At 37.0% G+C, this 11,256-nt stretch overlaps 1 protein-coding gene across 1 annotated transcript in view; it reads right to left on the bottom strand.

Annotated features, from left to right (window-relative positions):
* Positions 1-254: 254 nt before the first annotated feature.
* Positions 255-11,256, bottom strand: part of MARCHF5 (membrane associated ring-CH-type finger 5) — a 53,363-nt gene continuing 42,361 nt past the window's right edge. Inside the window, exons 3-6 of the mRNA XM_020869975.2 lie at positions 8,315-8,445; positions 4,390-4,573; positions 4,100-4,266; positions 255-3,114 (exon numbers count right to left, since the gene is read on the bottom strand). Of these exons, the coding sequence (XP_020725634.1) occupies positions 2,998-3,114; positions 4,100-4,266; positions 4,390-4,573; positions 8,315-8,445 (599 nt within the window). The 3' untranslated portion in view covers positions 255-2,997. The remainder of the gene's footprint in view (positions 3,115-4,099; positions 4,267-4,389; positions 4,574-8,314; positions 8,446-11,256) is intronic.

Below are 11,256 nucleotides of genomic sequence, written 5' to 3'. Positions count from 1 at the left end.
AATCATAGTCTTAAGTGCCTCTGAGGGTGGGCGAGGGGGGTTTCATTTTAAAAATTAGAGCATATTTGGAATTTAGGCTGTCTTGCCTATAAAATTAAGATAAATTTCTTCATAGTTCTCAAAAAATACAGATTACTTGTATTAAGAGCAAATCTCACTAGTATATCAATTACTATGATTTAAAAAGAATTATGTAGGTATGGAATAAACAAATTATGTTTTGGAAGTTGTTCAACAGACAAAATACACCTAAAGAACATAAAAATTCTTTATTTAACCTAATCCAGCCAGTGTTGAGATAGTCTATGTTAAAAACAAGACATTTAAAAAAATTACAGCACAGTTAGCAAGGCAGTGACTAATTAAGTCACGCAGTTTAATTTTATATTCTTCACAGTCATTTGATAATCATGTAATGATGAACAATATTTTCTGCCACTTTTGAGATAAGTTAATTTCTGCAAACAAGAGAATCCTACTAGTTGTCACTGAATTTTATAAAAGAGGTTTAAAACATTAACATTTATAGAAATAACACAGTAAAGCAATGTGAAAATAAATTGGAAAACACAAATATACCCATCCATCCCCAAAGTCTAGAGCATTCCTTTAATCTGTCCCCTGGTGTTTCTCTTACTACCGCATTCCCTCTTCCTAGAGTTCAGCAATTGAGACATTACTACTCTGTAGGGGCTATTTAGAGCTTAGTTAAGGTGTCTCTGTTCCTTTAATTTCTCAGTTAATCCTAGAACCAGTCTTCTGAAACAAAGTATTACTCATATTTCAGAGATGAGGAAGACCATGGCTTAGAGGTAAGTTGCTTGGTCAAAGTCATACCTATAATTATTAAAAGCAGAATTAGGATTTCAACCCAGGTCCACCCAACTTTAGTTAGCCCATGATTTTGTTGCTGTGGTGGTGTGGGCCACTTTCTGAAGAGGCTGGTACATGGTACTTCTTGAGCTAAGGCTCCTTAGATTTCCAAAGTTCCATCCCGGGGCTGAGGCTCCTCTGGTCCCCAGGCACTTGCGATTCCCCCCAGAGCCCTTAGAAACTCCTTCTCCCTGCCCCCAAAGGATTAGAGCTGCTCCTCTGGCCTCATGAGCCCTGATGCCAAACAAACCCAAGCAGTTAGTCCCCCATTTTGGGCATAAAGTATTAAATGGAGAACTATGTGCTTGTATAACTTTAGTAAAGGCTGCCAGAAGTTGTTTTGTATAACAAAATTATGCAGGAAATAACGTCTTTTCATATCGAAAATTAAAGGAAAAGCCAACATACTTGATAATTATAGCTATATAATCTATTTTTATATATAATCATAGATTTTTGTATTTCCCCTTCAGAACTATAGCAGGGTTCTTAATAAGGCTGTCAGTCAATATTCCCTTCCTAAGTAAATACAACTTTGAATGTTCAATAGTCATTCACATAAATTTCATGTTATTACTCAAAATTAAGACATTCATACTATAGAAAGATACCAGTCTTAAAATTACTAAATTAGCATACATCATTGCAGTCTAACAAAGCTCAATCTATATTTGCACAATCCTAAAGAAAAGTGGCCACTTAATTGGTAGGGGGAACATTCATATTGTCATGCATTAAATACTGTGAACTAGTAAATAAATAGGGTTTTTGGAACTATCTTTAAAAATTTTAATATTAATTCCTGAAAATAACTCCAAGACCATTCAGTTCGCTGAACATTAAAAGGGCCACTATTGAACAGCTTAAAATAAATAACTGCTTTTGAAAAATGAATATAAAACTACTTATACAGTGATTATTAAGGTGCTAGCCTCGATATGACAAGCAATTTAAATTTAAAAACATTAGTCATTTTTTTTCCTCATAATAATCTCACAAAAACAATGACTGTAATATTTTCTCAAGACTTCTTGTTTTCATAATTATTCCTCACTGACTGGTATAAAAACAAAGAGCTCAAGGCCTCACCTTGGTTTACTCACTGCTGGTTTTCTGTCTGTTGAAATTAGACTGTAAACTACATAAAAGGAGGAACCAACTCTGTTGTATTCACCACTGTATCCCACACAGCACTTTGCATAGTGCCTGGGCAAGCAGGAGGTGATCAACAAATACCTGAATAACTGAATCGATGAGAGAGAAGAGTAAAATAACTATTGATTTTCTGCAAATCGTTCTCTGTGCTCAAACTACTATAAACTGTCAGTTCTATTTTCTAGAAATATGAATTTAAAAAACTTTCTCTAGTGATGGAAGGACTTGATATCTGTGTCTCTGTGTTAGTTTGTCTGTCTGTCTCTCTCTCTCACAGGCGCGCACACACACACACACACACACTGAGATGTCAACATTATATAAATAAAATTTAATAGTGAAAAAGTGATCTGGAAGCCCTGTGAATTTTTACCCTACACATTTTGGAGGACGTCACATGGGTTAAGAAAAACACAACAAAACTGCATTTGTTCAGATAATCATTTGAATGTTTACATACATTTTTGGTTTGTTAATTATTTATAACTAATTTACATTTCCTCATATTAACATATACTTGTTTAGCTTATAAATCAAATTATGCCATTGAGAAAAATCCTCACAGTACCTTCATTGAGTTGCTAATTCTAAGAAAACACTGAACATGAAATGTACAAAAGAGGCATTTGAATAAAACAGCATATGTATTTTTAAATATTTGCAGTTTGATTTTTACATTTCTGTCTTGAGGAAAATATGAACAAAACTCAGGTTCACCATGCTAAGATAATGGTTCAGATGACCGCCATGAAAGAAGTACATAACAAAACAATGAAAACAAATCACATCCTTAGGTTCCGTGATTACTGAGAGGGTTTCCCCTGCCCTAAGTGCTTTATTATATTTCTTAAAAATATGAGAGCAGCAGCTTATTACAAGTCTCCACTACTGTGCATCAATGATGGAATCAGAACAACACAACAGATTCATAAGAATGAGAGGACTGCAGAACAACGAGAAGTCACAGTTTTATGCTTCTTCTTGCTCTGGATAATTTAGAATTTTGCGGTGTGCCTGACGTAAATATTGCTGCTGTTTGAAGTAAACCTTGAACGCTCCTTTAATGGCGACAAAAGCAATTCCACCCTAAAATAAAAAGAAAAATTAGCTTTTTGCAATGCAGATTTATAGAAAATAAAAATCATTTTACTTATATCACAAAAGACATTGTCATTGTTGCTAATTCAGATGGCTGCAAATGAAACAGTACTCTTTTTTTTTTTTTTTTATCAGAGAGTGAGACGGAGACAGACACTGCAGGTAATATGTCAGTGAAAAAAGTGAGTGTCAGTTGCTCAGATATGTTCCACTCTTTGTGACCCCGTGGACCTCTGTCCATGGAATTCTCCAGACAAGAATACTGGAGTGGGTTGCCATTTTCTTCTCCAAGGGATCTTCCTGACCCAGGGATAGAACCCATGTCTCCTGCATTGCGGAGATTCTAAAGCAGATTCTTTACCATCTGAACCACCGGGAAGCTCAACAGGTCAGAGATGCCTCTATCATCTCTGAGTAATCTTCCTTCTACTTAGTTCTAATGCTCAGGCATTATATGCAGGCTACCTCCAGAGAGGAGAAGTGGAATAATAATAATGACATCAAAAAACATAAAGGCTTATTTATTACTCTGTGCTAACATTTCAAATGAATGATCTCATTTAACCCTCATAATTCTGAGGTAGCTACCATGACTATTTCCATTCTGCAAGCACAGAGAAGTCAAGCAATTTTATTTAGGTTTCTCAGCAAGGTAATGTCTCTGATAGGATTTGAACTGGGCAGTCTGACCCCAGAGCAGAAGCGCTTCACCAGTATTTTTTGGGAGTGATGACTCATGCCTAATTGAGGAGAGAAATCACCCACAGCATAGTTCCAGAAGGCCAGAGCTACTGTAGTGGGTCCACCTCTTTTTGTTGCTTTTGGATGACAGTGGGGATCAAACAGAGGCTTAAGGCACAGGAGCAACAGGATAAAGATTTATACAGTCCCATTCTTTTTTTTTTTTAAACAAATATATAGTTCATTTTCTTTGTATAGTCACTTGAAAAAAGTAGTATTAAAGCCATCTTACCAAGATTGTCCTTTGTAAATTAGAGTTAACGCTACTGAACATTAGTTTACCAACTATTGTCGCAATAGTAGGAAAAACAAGGGCTCCACACAAAATTCGGGTGGCAGAGACATGATCTGCTAAAGGATTAGCTTCAGCTGGAATTCGAGGAACAGGACAACCAATCCCTAGAGAAAAAGATGGGAGGGTATGAGTGCTAATAAATCTAAAGCTAAAATATCTTTGCATGGTAGGATTCATCCACAAGATTAATTTGGTATGTTCATTACCACCATAATTTAGGGCCTTACCTGGGAATATACTGTTCAAAATTTGTAGTTTATTTGAGTATTTGCGCCAGAGTCTAAGCACATAGTCCTCCCAGCGAATCATCTTGCCTAATATCAGCATGACAGGAATAGTAGGAAGTCCAATTAAAAGGAATAAAGGATCAGCTCTCTCCATAACATCCAGACCTTCTTTATGACCTACAACCTGTGAAACAGACAGCATTTGCTTCAATCATTGCCTTGTCTAATGAAGGGGTGCATGCTTGAGTGCATGCTTGAATTGCACCACTGCTTGAGTAGTTCTAAACTACTAAATTTAGAAACAAAAAGTTTAAAAAATAAGCCAAAGCTGTTTCATATTAAATTGGCATAAAAGCTTTAAAACCCACATTGATTACATTTCAATGGAGCGAAGGGGATTTCTGCTTCTTGCTTATGTTCCTCTTATTTAATTTGGTTAGCTTGGGTTATAATTTTAGGTTCTCATGTATCTTTCCAAGAGCATTTGTTTTCCTGCTCTTCCTACCAGGAGGTAAGCACAGCCAGCCAAGGGGTGGGACCGATCTTCAGTAGATGGCCTGAAACCTCATTTCTCTGGCTTTCTCCCTGTTCAGTGGGAGCGAGTGTAATTTCTCTGGCTAGCCAAATGCTGGCTCTACAGACCAAACTCAAAAATGCAATTCCAAGGTCTAGATTTGAGGGAATGCAATAGGAGGTCCAGTTTTGGCTATAGGTTCCAGGCAGTTTTTCTAATTCAAGAACCCAAAGGTGCCTTTCTATGGGGTTGTAAAGCTTAAACAATCCTTTTCCTCTCATCTGGGTCTTGGGGTTATTTCTCAATTGTTTTAAGATCTGAGAAGGCAAAAAGGACATGATTAATTCTCATCTGTGAATCTCCACACCTCCCCTCCTGGTAGAATTCTTCTTACTTGCTCATCAATCTTGGCTTTACATGTCTCTCAACATGGCCATTCTGTTGGTGAGTGTCTTACTTTTAACTAGAATATGTCTCTGGAGTCTCTTTCACAGGTCTCAAATGACTTCTTTAGCCAAAAGTCTCAACTGCTCACAAATTAAATATATTTCTCTAAGGGATTATTCTTGGCAGTTATGACAGGGGAGACTATTTTAGAACTTCGGAGTTTGAGGCCATCCGGATATCATAGGTTGATATGAGGACAGTATTATGAAGGATTCTATATAGTTTTTCTGTATGCACTTGAGGATTACACCGTGAAGAAAGAACTGTTGATAGAGATAATCTGTATCTTTATCTGTCTATATCTCTGAGAAGGATGAGGGAAAAGGAAGGAAACGCAAGGAGAGAAGGGAAGAAAGAAGGTAGGGAAGACTAAAAGCCCTACAGACAACATTTACTTGGGAAAACAAACTCATGAAAAACTAAATGGGATCTTTTTAAAATTTTTTTTAAATGAGATGTCCTTTATGTCAGCTATTATAGCAGATTATTTTTTTTAAGGTGGACTTCAAGATGTGAAATAAGGAAGCTGACAGTGATCAGGGCAAATTAAAATTCTAGGCAACAGACTTGATTCAGGTAGAAATAGTTTATGAAACTATGGGAGCGTACCAAAGTGGACATTATTAAAGCTTCAACTAAGGATACAGCCCAGATTTTTGTACATGACTAATTTATCTAACCAAGATGTAACATTGAAGAGTACGGACCAGCCTCTTCCACATGGTCAAAACCCATGGTGTCAATATCTAATATTCTTCTGTGTCTCCAGGTACAGCTGCCCTAAAGTGAATTAGTCTGGTTCATAATATTTCATAAACACACATCCCACACATTGAGGGCAAAAGTGGATTAGCCCAGACTGTCCTTACCTATAATGCTTGCTCCACAACACCATTTTTTATATCATTATTTTCAACATTATGATCACTTTATAACTAAATGTGACTTAAATACTTCTGGAGTGTTAGCAAATAAAATTCAGAAAACTGAAAAATTCTTTGTTATGTCTTCTTTTTAGAATTTAGGTTTTAAAAATATAAAGCAGAGTGTGTATTCAGGTATGGACTATATATAGTAAAGGAAAATTTATTACTCATAGGTATCATTAAAATCTTCTAAACAGGTATCTAAGGATGAGGAAATAAAAAAGAAAATAGGGCAAATAGTGAGCAAAAGTCCATTTTCCCATGTGTGCTCAAAAGGCATGCTTTGTGCATTAAGTTGAGGCTGACCATTACATGCATACTTGCATGCATTCATTCAACTGAATATTGATTATGTGCCAGACATAGAACTTGGTGCTGGGAAATAAAAGGTGAACTAAAGAGACATCTTTTGGAGGTGACAGACAATCAGATCAAACAAGTGTACAAATATAAATGTTAAGGAACTAGGATAGTATAACATCTGCAGTGTCATACTACCTGCTACCACAGGTCAGAGTCAAGGGTAATAAATGAAAGCTGATTAAGCAATGGGGCTGATTTAACTTTGGTCAAAATGAAACCAGCAAACCTTGTGTAGAATCATGTACATTCTGGTTTTATGCCCTAAGATGGAAAAAGAGATTATTTTTAAGACTTAAATTTTGAGGTTAGATTCAGGAATGATAGAATGCCTTTGCTAAGAATTTCTTACCCATATATAAAATCAAACCTATGGAATTGTAGGTTTAGAGAAACTGTAGGCTAGTCTCCATAGTCAGCTAGGCCTGCAGTTCATCAAAGCTGAAAAGCTAAGAGTTTTAATTAAGGTCTGATCCTTTAAAGCACCTCCTATAGAACCCTACTTTTAAACAGTAGGATGGAACAGTGATGAACTAAAAGGTCTTCTTAGCATTAAGGATAATTAAACACAACATAATTAAGAACAGTCAATCCTGTGGTGGTTCTACACTAGAGGCAGATTGGTTGGATTGACAAAGAGAATGTAGTTAAAGAAAACAATCAAGAGGCTCCCTTAGCCATCCAGGTATGATGGGGGTGGGGTGGGGGAATGACAGTAAGTCAGGCATTAAAGACAGTGGAAAGAAAGCCATAGATGTTAAGACATATCAAAATGGAAACTGCTTGGACTTGGTCAGTGGACTGAATATAGGGCTTTGAAACAGAGAGAGTTAAAAATAAAGGTAATCCTAAGAATGTAGGCTATTTATTGAGTAGATGGGAAAATAACTGTAGGAATCAAAGAAACAGAGAAATTACAACAGGGAATAAATTTAGGCTTCAAACTGAGGGAAAGACAAGTTTGATTTCAATAATACTGAGTATGAAGTCACAAGAAGTCATTTAAGGAGAAAGGCCATGCTGCTGTTATAGGATTGATTTTACGAAAATATTAAGATGAAAGACATAATCTGAACACAAAACTCATGGTTAAGACAGGTAGAAATCTTGAAGGAAAAGGTATAAAGAGAAGAGTCAAGGGCTTGGGACTAAATAAATCTTGAAATTTAAGTCTCTAATTTCTATCAACAATGATGTAGCACTGTTTTGTAATAGCAAAAAACTAGAAGTAACTAAGTGACTGATCAATAAGAGACTCTTGAATGGTTGAAATTCTATACAAACAATGCTATACAGATTTCTCTATACTTTGTGAAAAGGTCTGTAAAATTCACTGTTTATGGAAAAAGAGGGATTCAGCTCTAATGTTTCCTTTTGGGGGGAAAAGAACAGTGTGTGTGGGAGAACATATTTTTTTCTTACATATGCACAAATAAAGTCTGGAAGGTTTGGGTTAGGCAGTGGCTACCTGGGGAGAGGGGAACCTGGACAAGTGAAGGAAGGGAGTAAGAAGACTTTCCCCTAGAGAGCTTTTTATATATTTTCTTATCTTTAAGCCATAACTTTAAGAAAGTTATTACTTGGTCAAAGTAATAATTTTTAAAACTCCTAACAAAAATCTATTTTTTAATAGATCTTCATATCAAAAGTAACAGCATCTGATAGAATAAAAGTGAACCTGCATCACTGTCACTGCTCCGTAAGTCACAGCCGTCCAATAGATGGAGCCAACCATTATTCCTGCTGCAGCAAAAGGACAGGCTTTTGAGATCAGTCTATCTGCAAGATCCAAGACATAAACAACTGGACCTATAATATAAAGAAAACAAAGTTTCAACATAAGACAGATTTTTTAAAAAGATCTGTTCAGTATCCACAGATACAAAATATTTTTATGAAGTTGCATGCACTGATGCTTTAGAAATAAGTTTTATTATAACAGTTATGTTATAAATGTAATGGGAACCTATATTTAATAGATTTAGAATTTCTCAGTCATTTGCATGAATAGCTAAGTTTCACTTCCTAAACCCTAGGAATTTTCAAATTTTTATCCTCTTCAATTTTTATCTTCAAATTTTTATCTTTAATAGTAAACCTAAAATTAAAGCCTCAAACACAGCTGCTTTTTATAAAAGAAACTAGTTCTCTTGTTTCTCTTAATGACACTGAAGACTATAGAATGACATAGCATTTCAACCTGCTCTCCATAAACAGTTCCTGGCCACAGTTAGATTCTATATGACACTTGGTTAAGAGTGTCATTTTTTTTACTTCACTTACTACTTCCTTGATAGTGTGTGAAGGTAACCAAGGCCATTTTCCTGTAGTTACACAAGTCTATCTTACTTTGATATCAAATTAAGTTGAGTGTTATTCTCTAACAAACAATTTTTAATGATCATGCCAGTTTTTGTGGCATTCTAACAGCTCAATGTGCCAATTATACCTCTATTATTACGTATTTACAAAGTGAACTTTGGTTACTACCTCCTCTGGTAGTTATCTGGAATAACTACCTGAAGGAAGTCTAATAACTGCCATTAAGCCTGATATAATTTAGCTCTAGAATCTCCTAGAATAGCAGAAAAGCCTCAGAACGGATTTAGAGCAAGGCCTAATGAGCTGAATATGTAAGTTTAACTAAGGGATCATAAGAGTCTTCACTTAGTAATCATCATATTTGTTGAATGCTCTCTATGTACAATGTACTTAGGACATTTCCTCAGAAATGTTTAAGAGCTGAATCTACCCCTGAGAGCTTGCAATCTATAGGAGGATGCTGTACACAAAGCCAATATATTTTTCAGTATACAAAGAAATTCACATAGCAATATGGTGATAAAAGCACTACAAGAACAAGTATCCATCTACGGAGCTCTAATTCATAGTTCCTGATTTCTGGAGCCAGTAATATCACTAATTACTGTGAGAGAGACCATATTGTGAAGAAGAAAGGGCACTAGGAGAGATGTCAAAGGGACCTATGATTTAAATTCAGCACATAAACTTACTGTTGTCAAAGTCTAACTTACGTAACATTTAAAATCATGGCAAGTTATCTTTTGGGACCAAAGAGAAAAGGTAAGCCTAGTGCAGTGCATACTGATGCTACATTCTACACGACAGCAGGCGTTGTGTGATACATTACATGTATCATTAATCAATCTCATAATGTAGGGTTTAACCCTTAAAACACAAATTTGCTGGGTTAAGTTGGTAACTCCCTCAGAAGGCACAATAAAAAAAAAATTTTAGTGAGTCTTCAAAGATCTCTGAAATGCTAGTACCAAAAGTTAAAGCCAATGGGTAGACATAAAACCTCAAAACCAGCTTTCAAATTCTCTGTTAATTCTTTAGTCAGAAAATTGAAGCCACAAGAGAACTACAGACTCTTTATAGCACATTTCCATCTACCAACATCACAACTATCCTATCTGGTCAGTCCCTTCACTCTAGATCCCATCCCCTCACCAACTCAAAGACATGGCTCCAGCAATTCACTCCTCCCCTCATACAGCATTTCTCCCCTATCCTTTATTGGATTATTGTCATCAAACATGTCATTATTTCTTTTACTTAAAAAACAAACACACGAAGATTTTTCAGATGAGTTGGTTTTTCAATGAGGTTTAAAACTCCGATGGGGTAAAATATATTCTTTTAGGGCAAGAGCCAGAGTTAAGGCTCTGGAAACCTATGGAGCTGGGGGGATAATGTAGTAATGAACAGTGGCCTGATTTGGCTGGAGCGCAGGGTTCTTCAAGGGGTGCAGTGGGGGTATTTTGCTGGGTATTTGCCCAATAACGAGGCTGGGATCCGGCAGAAGGAAGCCCAGCTGAGACTTTATTCCTCATCTCCGTGTTTTGACTTAAGCATCTATTGGGTCCCTTTAAAAAATTCTCCTCTTTCCTAAAGAGAGTTCTAGCAGTTGGGGGCGGGGACCATTTCCTAAAGTCAACGCGTAAGTTAAAGGTCTGCAAAGCTGCCCACGGGTGATTTAAATCTCGCACCAAAAGAGGAAACGTGTGGGAAGCGGAGTAGGGGGACCCCACTAAACAACAACATCAGCCCCCTCAACCATACCAGCTCCTGGCGGGACAGGCTGCCTGCCAGACCCGGGAGCGGGACGCGGGCACCCGGCGGAGCTCGGAGCCCCGCACCGGCGGGCAAGGGGGAGAGGAAGAGGGGAGGGAGGGAGGGAGGAAGCGCGGGAGGGAGGGAGGGAGGAAGAGAGGGAGGGAGGCGGCAAAAAAAAAAAAAAAAAACACAAAAAACAAAAAACAAAAAAAACCAAACACACCTTTTTTCTTCATCCTTTCTTCCCACTGCTCCATTTATTTGCTCCCTTTACAACAAAGTTACTCCAAAGACTTCAGTTTCCATTTTCTCTCCTTCAATCCTCTCTGGAACTCACTCCATCAAAACTGCTCCTCAAGGTCACTAACAAGCTACAGACAGCTAAATCCAGTGGTCTAATCTCAGCCTTCCTCTTATTTGGCCTACCACCAACATCCAACAGATGTCCCCTTTTTCCCAATATATGGTTCTTCATGGCATCTCCAGGACTTCACCATCTCTTGGTTTTCTATCTCACCAGTCATTAATTTTTCAGTCTCC

The sequence above is a fragment of the Odocoileus virginianus genome, chromosome 7 (assembly GCF_023699985.2).
Source record: "Odocoileus virginianus isolate 20LAN1187 ecotype Illinois chromosome 7, Ovbor_1.2, whole genome shotgun sequence".
Classification (NCBI taxonomy): domain Eukaryota; kingdom Metazoa; phylum Chordata; class Mammalia; order Artiodactyla; family Cervidae; genus Odocoileus; species Odocoileus virginianus.
The sequence above is the reverse complement of the archived record's forward strand: the minus strand, read 5'-3'. Positions and strand labels throughout refer to the sequence as shown.